At 35.4% G+C, this 16,427-nt stretch overlaps 1 protein-coding gene across 3 annotated transcripts in view; it reads right to left on the bottom strand.

Annotated features, from left to right (window-relative positions):
- Positions 1 to 1,944: 1,944 nt before the first annotated feature.
- Positions 1,945 to 16,427, bottom strand: part of LOC149805966 (uncharacterized) — a 42,078-nt gene continuing 27,595 nt past the window's right edge. For all 3 annotated transcript variants that reach the window (XM_089950758.1, XM_089950757.1, XM_089950759.1), the window contains exon 2: positions 1,945 to 3,899. In XM_089950758.1, coding sequence (XP_089806884.1) covers positions 2,460 to 3,872 — 1,413 coding nt within the window. In that variant the 5' untranslated portion in view covers positions 3,873 to 3,899 and the 3' untranslated portion in view covers positions 1,945 to 2,459. The remainder of the gene's footprint in view (positions 3,900 to 16,427) is intronic.

Genomic DNA, 16,427 nt, shown 5'->3' with positions numbered 1-16,427 from the left:
TGTGCATGTCACCAAAAGAACTTTTCAGCCGACAGCAGCTCCACAACCACGAGTAATACCGGTAAGTGTATAAAATTAGCACCTATGTGTACAGCCAAAAGTGGCTGCAGATTTGTGCAGGTTTTAATGTATAGGTGATATCAAACCCTAAAACGCCAATCAGTATCATCGCGGGCGAGGGGCTGATTGATCGGCTTATGTGATTACCATATTGAGATTAGGATAACATGTGAACACGGTTTTCTCTATTTCCATTATTCTAATCGGATTAATGTAACATTGTTCATAATTGTTTTATAAACATTTACAGATATTTCGAATTCATTTTCATGCTAATTTTAATGTGATGTATTTTACCGGACTCACATAATACCAATGAATGCATCTATTTAAATTGTAATTTGATGGTCTCTGATGAACGTTTTTCAGCATTTAAAATCGATTCCGAGGCAAACATTATTGTCTCCGTATGTTTTGTTTTGCCAATACAAGCCCTTATGTTCTTAACCAGTTCAGCAAACATACTGAGCTGCATATGACCGGTTGATACCTCTATATGTCCAATGTTAAATATTCAATACTGTACAACATCAGCCTTGAAGTGCCGTTTTGTAAAATATCCAACAAACGTTCAATCACATTAGTGTTGCCTCTGTTCATGATGTTTAAAGGCATTGTTCTGAAATAAGTAAATTTATACCCGACTTTTTCTCGCTCCTGACTTGGCCCAGTCGACGTGTTCCTTAAAAACAAATTTGTATTTGAACTTCTGCAACAATGTGATATGTATAGACAAGCATATAGTTCGAACATATTTGTAAATGCCAATTTCCTTTTATACTTCCCTTTTCACCGATAATTTTAATGCCATTTTGTTGATCAATATCTGTACTTTTAAAACATCTTTGAAAATAACAACATAAAAATCCTCTTAAAATTCTTTAAGACAAAGAAGATACAATTAGATAAAAAAAAATTACAATTTCTCGTTGGTTTTTTATATATATTTAAAAATATAAATTTAAAATGAAACGAAACGAAACATCTAGTTAGTTGCGCTGTAACAGAATAGGTATTAACACATATCAAGGGAAGTAACTTTCTTTGTAACATAACCAATACATGCTTCTCTGTTTGGTACTATGATTTATGAAATGTAGAGTCCCACTTAGCGTTTGCTCTGTTGTTTCGTTGTATTCGTACGCCAGAAATTTGTAATTTTTATTTTTAGTGTTGTTTTATCCCAGTAAAAGTGGATTAGTGTTTTGCAGTTTTGAGCTAGATATGTTGTTTTTTTTTTAGTTTGGTGTTAACCGGTTCATAAAAAAAAGTGTGTTGATGCAAAATAGTTTAGCGCACAAAATCCCTCATATCTGTACTACTGACTGGAAAATGGTTTCGTTATATCTAACATTAACAATGTAGAATAAAAAGAATCAGACAGAATTTTCAGAATAAATAATGTTCAGTGATGCATAAGTTAAGAACATGGTGATGCTATCTTAAGTCATAAATGATGGAACAAAACAGATTCTGTGAAATAAGTTCCAATATCCTACTTCTTCTATGAAAACCAACTCTCTCTCTTTCTCTCTCTCTCTCTCTCTCTCTCTCTCTCTCTCTCTCTCTCTCTCTCTCTCTCCGTGTTAGCTTTTTATGTAAATACGATATATTATAAATCATTCCAGAAGGTTTGTTTTCAAGATGACATTCTTTACAGAAGAAGACATTGTATGAATAGGGTAACCTATTTTTTCTTGGTAGGTTTTTGGGAGGATTGGGATTAATTTCGAAAAAAATTATGTGTTTATAATATGAATCATTCAAAGTATCATCGCAAATGATATCTGCATCTAGAACCTTCGTGGAGTGACTAACCTTACTAAACCTTTTCACGTCCAAATAAATCGAAACCTTGAAAAGATTAACTTAGAACCTTTCCCATAAGAATACAAAATCACTTTATTGCAGCTTTACATCCGTATCACAAGGTACTATTACATCACAGAGAAATGTCGATTATATGATTCTAATATGTTATAAATGACTTTCTTTTATGTCATTTGTAAACTAGTCTTCATCGTAACGGTATCGGAAGCTGCGATAGCTCAGTTAGCAGAGCGTCAGACTAGTAATCGGAATACGGGTTTAATACCCATCCAGGCCAGCACGGGTCTGCTGCCTCGATGTGTCATTGGAAGCGGCACATAGCTCACATTTCCTCAGCATGAAAGAGCCAATAAAGTGCCGGTAAAAACAACAAAAACGAACAAATAGACAATGAATTGCAGTGAGATAGAACAGCCAGTATCTAGTCTTAATTTTTCCTCCTTAGGAAAACTTCTGGGAAACAAAGAATCATTATCTTACATATAGGACCATTAGTTTATCTTACAAATACTGAAAATATCACAGTTATGATAAGGAAAGTCAGAAAACCGTTAGGATCTCGCATGTCACTATTTATGAGTACGTGAGCCTTTACTCTTCGTCGATTTACCGGATCCCACTTCCCTTCTTTTCCTCTTCCCACCGGATGCAGAAAGTGTCGGTGATTGTTTCCCCTTTTTCCCCTTCCCGAAGATAATCGCCAGTGTTGATTTTTTTTGGGTCGTGTCCTTTCTGATGGATTCTTTCAGATTCGGCGGAGGCACTGGTCGTCTGAAGGAGGGTGTCTGCTCATCTGATAAATATTTCATCATTACATTCAGATCACTTAGAATGTGTCCGTATTGTGCAACCTTAGTTTCGTCCAACTGACTATGTCGAAAGTGTTTAGGAATATGTCCTCTAGGGGACAGCTTGATCAGAGACAGGGCCCCGTAAACTGGAGGATCTGTGACACCTGTTTCTTGGAGTGCTCTAAGTCGTTTGCTCTTGTCCGAATGAGTCAAACTAAACTGAGACTTTGGACTCATAATACGAACCGTCTTTATGCTTTCTTTGCGTTCTGGTCCTGCGTCATGTTTCTTATGATGTCCACTGGGTCCTGAAAGGAGAACTGTGGGAGCCTCGACAAGGAATCCTTCAGATTTATCCATACTTATTAGCATTCGACTGTTTCCGTTAATAGCCGCCAATTGATACTCTGACAATCTTTTCTGTCTCGCTTTCTCGTTTTTCTCTTTGATGCCAATTTCTCGCCACTGATCCGCACTTTTGAAGGAGAAAAGATCTGATTGGCCGACGCTTGCCCTACCTTCCGTTCTCAGTATATCAGCGATCAGACCGTGGCCGAGACGCTTCGCGTGCAAATAGGGTGTCAAACCAAGGTTGTCTGTGACGTCCACAGCTGTACCGTATTTCATCATTTCATTGACCAAAATACGAACTGTCTCTGTCTGTCCCATAATGGTCGCTAGGTGGAGCGGTGTGCTACCATCGTTGTCTTTCCTATGAAAGTCGATTTCACCTACGAAAGTGTCTAGAAGCAAGGTGACCTGTTCCTTCCTTCCAAGTAAACAAGCCCAAGCTAACACATCCCGATTGTATTTGGGATCTGTTTCAAACGGGTCAGCATTTCTATCTAACAGACATCGAAACATATTTGCTCTCTTAGTTCTATTCTCTATGTGTAAAGCGGCAACAAGCACATTATAACCATAATCATTTTTCGTATTGATGTTAAATCCATTGTCTAGCAAATACTTGATTTTCTTTAGACGACACTTGTATACCGCATGGAATAGATTGTTGGCTAAGCAGGATTTATTTTCTCCGTAGACTGGGGCATTTTTCTTCCTGGAGGAGGGGAGAGGAGGCGGATTGTCGTTGCCGAAAATCTCCGTCTGGATCAACTGGTTCTCGAACGGTTTTTCCATTTCTGCCACCAGGGAGCGCACCTGCAGAGTCGTCTGCTCGCGCAGTACCATCTTGCTCACTGGGTCCTCCACTTCAACCTGCAATATATACAAAAATTTAACCTTATGCCTTTCTGATGTCTTTTTTTCTGAAGGTTTAAGCAAGTTTTAACTTGTATGAAACCCTATTACAATCATGGATGGGGAATAAGTCTTTGAGGCTAAGAAATAAGAAAACACAAAGAAAGTAATCAACTTTCATGTCATTTACAAATGACGAACAAATGGAGACAATAGCTTGTTATCAGATAAAGAAATTGAAAATAATGTTACCTGACTCCAATGTTGAACATGGTCTAATAACGTACAAGTGCCCTCGAAGGGGACTAAGATGTTTTTTAAGCAATCTGAATAATTGGATGAAAAAAGCGTCCACAAAAATGATGGTTTCTGTCTCTTGTAACTCATTTGTATGTAAAAAGAAACTGTAAAAGCGGCGGCTGGTTTAATGTGTTGTATAAAGACAATGACCATCGGTCCAAACTGAAGACTGATGTGTGCATTTGTTTGAAATGATTTCCGTGTAGTTAACATTGGAGAAGGGGAAAACGGAACGTCCTGACGGTCATTGTATAGGACATTAAAATGAAGACATCAGTTAAAGATATAACAAGGAGAAATGATATATGAGCTGAAACCTTACGTTATAATTAGGTTATATTTATATTTAACGTTCAGATTGCTACTTCCGTTTAGTATTCACAGGGACACAGATGGTGAAATAGTTAAATAAAGAGAACTTAAACAGTAGGAGAAAAAGACCAATCATGGATGGCCGACCACTAAATAAAATTCCTTTGCATAATTTCTTAATTTTCTTTTCTCATTTATAACCACCTTTATATACAGGAATTGGCCCCTAAAGAATAAGCATTTCGTAATCCCTGAAGATTTCTTGTCGTCCTAAGAGATAATCGACCTATAAGATTAGGTAAGATATTGAATAAAGGTCACCTTGGGCAAAATATAGAATATCATTGTAGATTATCTGAGTTTCATCATTAGTTTGGCTTAGATCTTAAAAACTGATAAAAAGAGAAATTGTGCAGGTTTTCAGTGCTGGTCACGTGCTATATTACAACTGAAGTTTGTAAAACAGTCCTTTCAATGTCACGTCAGATAAGAAACTAAGACAGTGCGATTACAACTGTTTGCAACGCGATAATATGATAAAATTAATTTTTATGTTCGAAAAGAAGTGTAATTACACTAGAAATATATGTATTTATCACAGAGGCATCTTATAAATTTGATATTCATAATTAAACTAGATATATATGTATTTATCACAGAGACATCTTACAAATTTGATATTCATAATTTTCTTAATCACACAGACAACAAGAATGACCACGCATGCATAGTTAAAATTAAGGGGGTATGAAAATTATGGAAAACTCAAATCACTAAATAAAACTGCTGTACCACACAAAACTATAAATGACTATTTCATTCATCTAAGGAAACTAATGCAACGTATCAAACACAACATTTTAAATGCCTCTCCTGAGTGAGGATAAATTCGTACACACAACGCGTCCACGTCTATCATCTTTATTTAGGATGGTAATGAGATGGATATCCAAAACAGTGGAGTATGGGTCCTTTTCTGCACTTACTTGCAAAATTAATTAAAATGGCCAGCTAACCAGTCAGTTTCTGGTAAATATTTAGAGTCATATCCCATTTGAAAGGTATATACCTTCTTCCGGCCAACCTTCCTAACAATATACAGAAATAACAGTAATTCTCTGGCAACCAATATCAGCTGTAGGAATTACAATGGGCTGGCAACAAATTCGACTGATTACTTAAGTCTCTGATGTATTTTCAGGAGGTATGGAATCAAACAATTTTTGTTTTGATTGACGCAATTTCTTCTATTTGTTTAATGAGCAAGTTGGAATGATCTCTGACATAGCCGTTAATTATTTGCAGAAAAGATGGAGCAAAAACAAATGAAATTGTTCGAGAAGATGGAATAAACAAACAATGATGTAATGAAAATGTAACTGTCTTCACAAAATTTGTACGAGGAACAGACCCAAAGTCATATGGATACTCTTCCAACTCTAACGAAGATGTCATTTAATATGTCTTTGTAATCTGGTATGTGGAAGACATAATTAGCAAAAAGATATTGTCAAAGAAATATTATCGACTAAACATGTATGTACTTCTATTCTCACACTTTGTTCCTATTGTTGACATTAATTGGACGAAACTTTGAAAAGAAAATGGAGTTACGTTAAGAATAATAAAAATTCAAGACACAGTCTTTGTGTAGTTTTTAAACCTCATTTTCATTCACTAATCATAATAAAAGGCGAGTAGATCCACTCGGAAGAGTAAACAATATGTATGGACTCGTCGTTATCATTGACAGTGTTAACTATGTTCGCTTTCATTTTTAAATTTCAACATACCTGTACAGAATGAGTTTAAAGATTGATAATACAGTATGAAAGTAAAATATGTGTGTACTGCATGATTTGTAAAGTATGATTACACAGTATGATTGTAAAGTATGATTGTACAGCATGATTGTAAACTATGATTGTACAATATGATCGTAAAGTATGATAGTACAGTGTGATAGTAAAATATGATTATAAGTACGATTGTACAGTATGCTTGTACAGTATGACTTTGCAGTATGCTGGTACAGTAAGATTCTAAAGTATGACTTTGTCTCAAAGACACACATTAAGTTACAAATGCTTTGTCTAATACATCCTTAACTGCACATTTTAGATTAGCACGATGAGTTTATTTGTTCCTCATAAACTGTAGTTTTATTCGCGATGTATATGTTAAAGACTATTGAGGAGATCGATATAGTGTAATCAACAAACTAAACATGGGAAAGCCATAATTAAATTAATTACAGGTATAAATTAATGTACTTTTGGAACAGAAAAATTCACTTGCAAGCACTTGTAATGGAGAAACATACATACATACATACATACATACATACATACATACATACATACATACATGGGGAGAGAAAAAAGCACGATTTAAAAATAATAATATCGTCCTCCACAGACCACTAATTGCTTATATATTTCGCTCTAAAAGTAACGAATTGTTTATTATGAATTTGCATCAGCATCGAATACTAAGCAATATACACATGCGTACCAATCACAAGTGCAATGAATGCGTACTCGTATTTCAATTAACCATTTCAAGGTTGGTGAAAATCATTCAGTTGTGGCGTTTTAAGTTTTATATTATTCTCATGATGGGTTGATGCACATGGAAAAAAGACATTACTCAGGATGTTTAAAGTTGGATGCCTAAAAAACTCTTTCATGCAAGAAACTCGTTATTTTTAAAATTTGTTTTCATTAAACTCTACTGTCTGTTTTCCGTATTTCTTCATTGTTTTATCGTTTCTAAAATATTGTCGCTAGTTCCATTAGAATCAAGTAGTTTGAACAGTTGGTTGCTTCCTGTAAATACTAGACCGTTAGTTCTTACTTCTTGTAAATACTAGACCGTCAGCTCTTACTTCCTGTAAATACTAGACCGTTAGCTCTTACTTCCTGTAAATACTAGACCGTTAGCTATTACTAATCCAGTAATTATTCCTGCTGCAACTATTGTTGTATATATGAGTAACAAATAATGATGCTGATGTTAGTTTATATTGTACACCCTTTGTTTTTCCATTCATGTATTAAAACACTGTTCTCCTCTAGAGTAAAAGTTATACAGGTCCCGTAGATATTCATAACCGAATATTTAACCGACTCTCTCTCTCTCTCTCTGTGTCTGTCTGTCTGTCTGTCTGTCTGTCTGTCTCTCTCTCTCTCTATATATATATATATATATATGTGTGTGTGTGTGTGTGTGTGTGTAAAGCGATACATTTCCACTAGAGTGGAAATTGCTATCTGCTGTCATATATCAAAGAACTATTTTGGCTTAGATTACACATTATGTACCTTTGTACACAAATATCCGGGCTTAAAATGTCAGTATTCGTATACTGTTATGTATAGTCAATATTTATAATTGGCATAAAGACTTTTCAAAGCATAAGCAAATGTATGAAATGCATAAATAATATTTCCGCTACCACCACACCACAAAAACTGGACACGACAGTAGATATGAAAGGGGTCTTAAAACAATGCAGATAGGGTCCTTTCCTGGGCCTAGGTTGTAAAATGAGGCTACAACTAAAATGGTCCTTAACCTTCCTGATTTTCTGAAAACATTTAGCTTTATCTCCTCTCTTTAAAGAATTGCACCTTCTCTTCTTTAACCTGTTTCATTATATGCACAAATAAAAACAGTTTTCTATCAAATTCGGCTGACTCAGCTAGAAAGAATTCTGATCTTATTCTCACGTGAATCTTCTGTATTTTCAGACATATGGAATCATTCACATTGTCGTTGTGATTGGCACAGATTCTTCCATTTTGTTAACTGTATAAGTTGGATTTATCTATGATATTGTCGCTAATATTTTCAGAAAATATCCAGAAAAAGCGTCTGAAGTTAATGGAGTTAAACTGGAAGAATAATGATGTCAGGATCATGTAATCGTCATCAAAAACAGAATCTGACGAAAAGACCCCAATACAGAGATGCTGAGAACAGAGGTGCTGAGACTTGTATTGTGACATTGTCATGTGTAGGATGATATAGAGAACGCTCAGCTAAATACATTCTTGAAAATATAATATTCTATTTTAAAACTGATTTAATCTCAAACTTTGCCTCTGCATTGCTAATAAAGAAGTGAGTCACAACATCAAGGGACAAAAGACTAATAACAGTACAAAACATTTTATAAAATGTTACCTGTGCCTTTCCATCTCGATCTTTTTGAACTGGTAAATGGAGGATATAATTTGCTGTCCTCAGGTTGGTCATCACTGTAGTTGCAATACAACGAATTTGGGTAGCATAATATTAAAGATATACACCATATATCCACTATCAGTTACTCGTGAAGTAAAATTGACCAAATTTTTTTTTAAAAATTGGGTTATTTCAGGTACAGTACAATGACTAGACATAATGTCCTCGTGTAGTCATTAAACCTAATTACTATTTGTCTGCCATTCACCAGTAACAATGAAAGACGAGTGGAAACAATCCGAAAACTAAACAGAAGGTAATGCGGACTCGCTATCGAAGAGAATATACGCTAAGATTTGCTTTCAATTTCAGTAGAGACTAACAACAGTATGTATGTATGTATGTATGTATGTACGTACGTATGTATACAAACATACACACATTGGTATGATTTAGTCTTTATGTATTAGTCAAAATGAACACGATAATGTTTTTATTAATTCTCGATCAACTGTCTGTATGTATGTTTGCAAGTCACGAAGTGTAGATTCATGGACAGATTAATACAATGTTATCTGCAAACTAATCGTGGGAAAGATAAACAATAATGTATTTGCTTGGTAAAGGTAATTTGTTTATTTATCGTGTCTTGTTGAAACAGAAAGATTAAAAGGAATAATAACACTGGACAACAAATTTTTACAAAAGTCATGTTACTGAAATAAAATTAGTCAATTCTTATCAATTTTTATGTGCTGAACACGAATATGACAGTCAAATTGCAAAATTGGCTCTAGTTTTTTTGTAATCTGCAAGAAATTAATGTTTACATAACGAAATGCATTCCAATAGTAAAAGGTCAACTGTAATAGCCTACCTATAAAAAATCAAGTCATTGACTACATCTTAGATTTCTTCGCCTGTCTCTTGTACAGCTGTTCGGGAGCATCTCTGAGGAGTGTCCAGCAGTAGTCAGCCAGCATTGTAGTGGACCATTTTCCCTGGTATCTTTGTTCCATTGTTGCGATATCTTGATGAAAACGTTCGCCGTGTTCATCACTAACAATACCACAGTTGCTAGGAAAGAAATCCAAATGGGAATGAAGGAAGTGAATCTTTAGAGACATATTGCAGCCAAGTTTCTTATACTTCATCAACATGTCTTCTACTAGTTCCTTATAGTTTTCTGCCCTAACATTTCCGAGGAAGTTTGTAGAAACTAGGCGAAAAGCATTCCATGCTTGTTTCGCGTCACCTTCCAGCAAGTTGTTGAACCGGTCATCTTTGAAAAGCTCTCGAATCTGAGGACCCACAAAAACTCCCTCTTTAATCTTTGCTTCGCTGAGTCGAGGGAATTTTTCATGCAGGTATCGGAATGCTGGCAAAGTCCGGTCAATGGCTTTCACGAAGTTCTTCATCAAACCTAGTTTGATGTGAAGGGGTGGTAGCAAGATTTTCTGAGCCTCAACCAGAGCTGGGTGTTGGATATTCTTCTCTCCAATGGCTACATTCTGCCTGTGAGTCCATTCCTTCCTCATGTAGTGCATTTCCCTTGCTCGGCTATCCCACTCGCATAAGAAACACATGTATTTTGTATATCCTTGCTGCAGTCCCATTAAAAGGGCAACTACCTTCAAATCACCACAGAGGTGCCAGCTCTACTTGTTATACTCAATGGAATTCAGTAGCTGCCTTAAGTTATCGTATGTCTCTTTCATGTGGACAGCATACGCTACTGGAATAGATGGAAGAATGTTTCCATTGTGCAAAAGCACAGCCTTGAGACTCAGTTTCGAAGAGTCCACAAATAGTCTCCATTCTTGTGGGTCATGAGTGATTTTTAAAGCATTCATGAGGCCCTCAATATCGGAACAGAATATCAGATTACTTTCCTTTCTGAAGAAAGGCTCCAATTGCTGGTGGCGCTTTCGATATGCAGTAATTGTGACATCTTCTTCTAGAAGATTCCATTGTTGGAGTCTTGATCCTAGCAATTCTGCCTTGTTCTTTGATAAGTCCAAATCACGAATCAGGTCATTTAGTTCTTCCTGTGTTATTCTGTGTGGGGTTGATGATGCACCACAGTGAAAATCTGGATCACTGCATGCTGATGGACCAGGAGAAGAACAGGTCGACTCACCTTTGTCTTCGTCAGATGAATCAAGAGAATATTCTGCTGGAGGTTCTGGAATAGGAAGTCCCTCACCATGTGGAACTGGTCTCAATGCAGACGGAATGTTTGGGTAGACTATTCTCGACTTCTTTCGCTTCGTTATTCCGCCGGAAAGAGGAAGAACCAAGCAGAAGTAACAGTCATTTAGGTGGTTGCTTGGCTCTCTCCACACCATTGGGACTGCAAACGGCATTGATGACCTTTTGCAATTCAACCACTGTGAAAGCTGTGTTGTACATGTAGCACAGCATATATGCGGAGCCCAAGGCTTGTCTTGGTCACCAACCTTGCATCCGAAGTAAAGATGATATGCCTTCTTCACTTGAGAATTGATACTTTTCTTCTGGTTGGCAAATGTCACTTCCCCACAAATATAGCAAAAATTGTCCGCGGTATTAACACACTTTCGAGGCATTACTGTTCTTTATTGTACGTAAATGGATAAAATAATAAGTTTTATGTAACAGTAGCTTGAACTGTCTCGCACAACGTCTAAAATATTTTAAATGCTGAACCTATCTGATTGGGCTTTATATAGTACACTGCTTACGTCAGCTTCAGCAGCCGCCTGGCATTAGTATAATAGGCCTACACATGTATAGTACACTGCTGACGTCAACTTACTTCAGCAGCCGCATGGCATTAGTATTGCATTGCATCAGAAAATGATGCAATCAACTGTGGATGATGTGAGCATGATGGTATTATGCAATGTTACATCATTATTCCGGATGTTGCTGCAGTCCTACTGGAGAAATTTACACAGTGAAACATAGAAAATGAGGTATATGAATATCTTCAAAACGAGAGCCAATACAAATTTTCGGCACACCAAAATACTACAGATTAGGGCCTTTTCAAGTCAGTAATGATTTCACTGTTGACCAGTGTAATAGAGAAAATAAATTGATGTGTAATCAGATTCAAGTCTCTGAAAAATAAATTATCCAGAGTTCAATTGGAACACAGTCAAACGGATAATAATAATAATAATAATAATAATAATAATAATAATAATTTGGTCTTCCTAAGAGCAAACAAACTGTTTATCTCTTTCACTCATAAAGTAACGTGTTGCTGATTATGAAATTATTTCAGCATCGAATAATTAGCAGTAAGCGTTTGAAAAAAAAACAACAAGCAACCCCCCCCAAAAAAAGGAGAAACCGTCTTGTTATTTTAATTGGTTCAATATCTTAATTTTGTCATAGTAGTATACAGTGGTAGAGAACATCGCTTTGCATAATGAAAACGATGGAAATTTCTAGAAGACTGGTCATCAAAATCCTCTCCGTTATATTAGATTGCGACTGCAATTAGCAAATATTGCCTTTTAAACAAAGGCTGATAGCCGGAGGATCTAAGATGGACACCAGGTCTAAAAGCTATTGTAAATGTCTCTTAAGTGTAAGTGGGTTATTTATTTATTTTTTGGCTATAAGATACAGTGTGATGGAATGATTCAGGTTGGAAATGTCTATATATGAATGTTTTTCTTTGGATACCTCTTTTCAGAATTCCTTAGGAATAATTTGGAAGGAAAATCTTATTTTATTTTTTATAGAGGAAAGATCTTGGTATTATTTCTGCGATATGTTATGACCAGTGGAGTCACTAGTGTTCGTGTCACCCAGTGCGGTAAGTCATGGTGTCACCCGAATGGACCTCCTTCTGTAACAGACCATACAGAATCTTTAGTATTGTCATTTTGGTGTCACCCCCTCTGATGGTGTCACCCGGTGTGGTCCACACCCCCATACCCCAGTGACGCCACTGGTTATGACCTAAATTGACTATCTGAGACGACCCCTATTGTATTTCTATGACGTTAGGACCGAAATTGACTATTTTAAGACGACCCTCTGTTATATTTCTGTGGTATTTTAGGACATAATCTGACTATTTGAGACGGACCCCTGTTGTATTTCTGTGCTTAGCTATAGATCTTAGTAACTCAACTTGTTAGTAACCTACTTCATTGACTTTTGATGAGGAAATAATTTCATTAATTGCAATTCTAATATTATAACCGGGTGGCACTCAAACTATGCCTCATATGTTTGTCAAAACGAAAACAGAGTTGAAAGGAGAACTGGAGCAAGAAATAAAGGATGATAGATTTGCAAGAAAGACTGGAGTCACTAGTGTTTGAAAATAATTTTTTAGTGGAAATATTAAATATGAACGGTCAAATTAAAATTGTATCCATTACTATGAGGGATCTGTACAATACCACTTTTAAAAAGAGAGATATCTTCCACGTGATTGAACAGATTAACGCATCCATTATAAGTTTGCAAGAAATACAGTTTTTGAGAATAAAAAATGATGTTAGGCTGAATGGCGTTTTCTAGTCAGAAATCTAACAGTAATGCTGGCGTTGCCATTCTCTTTAGAAATAAATTTGAATTTTCTATGCAAAGAATAAAATGTGATGGTGCTGGTAGATACACTGTATTAGATATATTGATTAAAGATATAGAATAATCTTGGTCAATGAATGTGGGCATAATTAATATTATCCCGACTTTCTCAAGAATCTAAGACAAGAGATCTTGATTGTTTTGAGAATTCATCTGTAATCATTTTTTTGTGACTGGAATCTTGTTAAGGACACGGAACTCGATACATATAACATTATTCACGATAGAAATTCCACGGCCCGAACAACAATCCGGGATAATAGGAATGAACAAAATTTACTTGCTCCATGGAGAGTATTATTTTCTGATCTCTAAGGACACGTTTTCATATTTCACACATTCACCTATTGTTCCAGTGTAAAAAAAAAAAACAGACCACTTTGCTATAACTCTAACCTTATTCTTACTTACACTTCCCAGATATCATGGTTATTTGGAAATTCAATGCAGGACTTCTAAAGCAAAAGGAATACACTAATACGGATAAAAATGTACTGTAAATACTGTTGAAAATTATCAGTTTGATGGTGATAAAATGTATTCACTGCAAGTAATGATAACATGTAATTATCTACTCTTTCTGAATTTTTTTTAATGAAATTAGAACTGATACAACTGAATATGCACAGGCAAGGGCAAAACAACCAAAGCTTATACCAAAAGAAATGAAGCTGAAATTTCCATTTTAAACAAATCACGTAATCAAATAATAAACAAACCCAATTAAATGAAACAAGAAAAAACGTACAGAGGGAGTAATGATAAGATGATGCTATGAATTTGATGAAAATTTTTAACCTGGAAAAGAGAAACTACACTAACAAAATCGTGAAGGAATCAATTTTGGTTGCTGGGGAGAGGTTACCATCAAATGAAATACTGAATCAAGAAAAGATTTCTATGATAAACTTTATAAAAGAAAAAGCAAATAATAATCTGCAAACTGACAAACACTTCTTCATGCACATTAAAAAAACAAGTTAGAGCTGCTGATAAAATCTCATGTGAGGGTAAGCGTAACTTTACTGAGTGTGGTTTAACATAAAAAACAAAAATGAAACTAGTCCTGGTCACGTGGATTCAAGACAAGTTTCGAGATATAATAATTTTTTTTAAAAAAATTTGATTGCAAAACATCTCATTTATAAGTTACGCTGTTTTGCAAAGAAACCAAATTTTACAAGTTACAAAATTATTATTTTATATTACCAACACAAATTTTAAAAATATTTAGAAATGCTACATAATAAAAGTTGAACTTCAACAGCTAATAGAATTCAGCGGCTGATCAATGCATCTGCGATTGAATTCTGCATTGTTACGTAGTATTTTCAGGCTGGAGTAACACCCTATTATTCTTGATGAGCCTTAGCACACATGTAAACTTTTCTTTATATCTTACAGTGTGTGTGTGTGTGTGTGTGTGTGTGTGTGTGAGAGAGAGAGAGAGAGAGAGAGAGAGAGAGAGAGAGAGAGAGAGAGAGAAGAAAGGAGGAAGCTTATTTGCATCTATTAATATAGACTGTATAAACTAGAGGTTAGTTTTCAGCAATTATGTACAACACCAACGGCACTGTCTTGTGGTATTAATGAAAGTCTAAAATCCCGATATTTGAAATGTTGTCAACAAAAACAGAGAAAAAGAAAAAATTGTTTTATAGCCATGTGCAGTCTTTTGATCTGTAAGCGCATCGTGTTCAAACAAACATTAATTTTCGCACAAAAAAAGATAATATTACTGTGGTTTCTCGATCAACTGGAAACAAATTATTGATTAACAAAAATACCACATCAACGTAGACGACTATATATATATATCAGTAACATTGAGAGCACATTATACACGGAAAAGTTAGATAAATGAATCACCACAATAAATTACACGAAGCCTTATTTCAAAATCACTGTTATTCATCATAACGCGATTTTGAAAGAGGAACTAACGTCCAAAGTACAATTTGATATTGACAACCATATGTACTTAACTAACCAATGCCACCTGCAATTTAGATATAACCTTCAAAGACAGATAGTGTCGTACGTGTTTTCGAAGGTGAGTTGTCTAGAGAAACATAAATCATATTTAAAAATGTAAACACGCTATTTTAATATGATGGCGCATAATCAACAAAACTAGTGACTGAACTAGTTTTTATCTTCTGGTGAATCTGGACGTGATCTGAATGAACGGAACCCCAAAACTGAGCCGTCACATCACAAGCATTGAGATCCTTGTGGATGAAAATATCAAAGTTGTATTTTATTATTATTTTTATATTGTAAGTAATGTTCTCCAACTCAATTATTTTTTTAAGTATTTTTATATTTGTTAGCCCCAAAAATGATTGATTCAAGTTTTGCGTCATCTTATCCCATAGTTGGTACTCTTTACACACATTATTTGAGGCTTATTATCATTTATTTGACAATACGGTCAAATATCGCTTTCTGTGATTATGATTGCTCTAAATGTGCCCGAAATCCAGGCGCAATATTCGCATTATTGATTAGCTGCGACTGGAAGAATATTCCTTGCCCCGCCTGCTGTATACAGTTTCTTTTATTACTTCTACCAACAATGTGGCGGTTGCCTTCAGTCTCGGTAGCCAAATGGATACTGGGAAAATTCACGTGACTGAAACATAAAATGTACAGGAGTAGTTGCGAAGGTTGGAATGTGGCCCATTTATCCCAAACAGAATTCTCCGAATGCCAAACAAAAACTAGAACATTATCAAAGGTTTGCATAGTTTAATTAAGGAGTAAATAAATGAATCTCTCTCATGAAAAGAATGTCGACAAATGCTGGCCTCTCAAATGACAAGAGTTTTCCAATCACGTCATTCTTCCAAATGAAATCGTGCAAATATCCAGTCACAAAAATTGTTAAATCTGGGAAAATAACTTCCATTACTGCCATTTGAATAAAAATCGGCAACAGTATATTATATATTCTTCATGGTAATGACACTAGATATAGCACAACTTTCTAAATCCAGTAATCACCCCTTCAAATAATATCCAACAAACAGAATTATATTTATTCTGCCGAATCCAATACTACGGTGGAATCTTCACACTTTTCGATGGAAACAGTGTAAACAGTTTCAGTGGAATCTAGGAATGATGTACGTGAGGCCACTACTACTC

This window comes from Sinohyriopsis cumingii, chromosome 2 (assembly GCF_028554795.1).
Source record: "Sinohyriopsis cumingii isolate HCF-2022 chromosome 2, ASM2855479v2, whole genome shotgun sequence".
NCBI classification, from domain to species: Eukaryota; Metazoa; Mollusca; class Bivalvia; order Unionida; family Unionidae; genus Sinohyriopsis; species Sinohyriopsis cumingii.
Note: the sequence above shows the minus strand (reverse complement) of the source record. Positions and strands in the feature narration are given on the sequence as shown.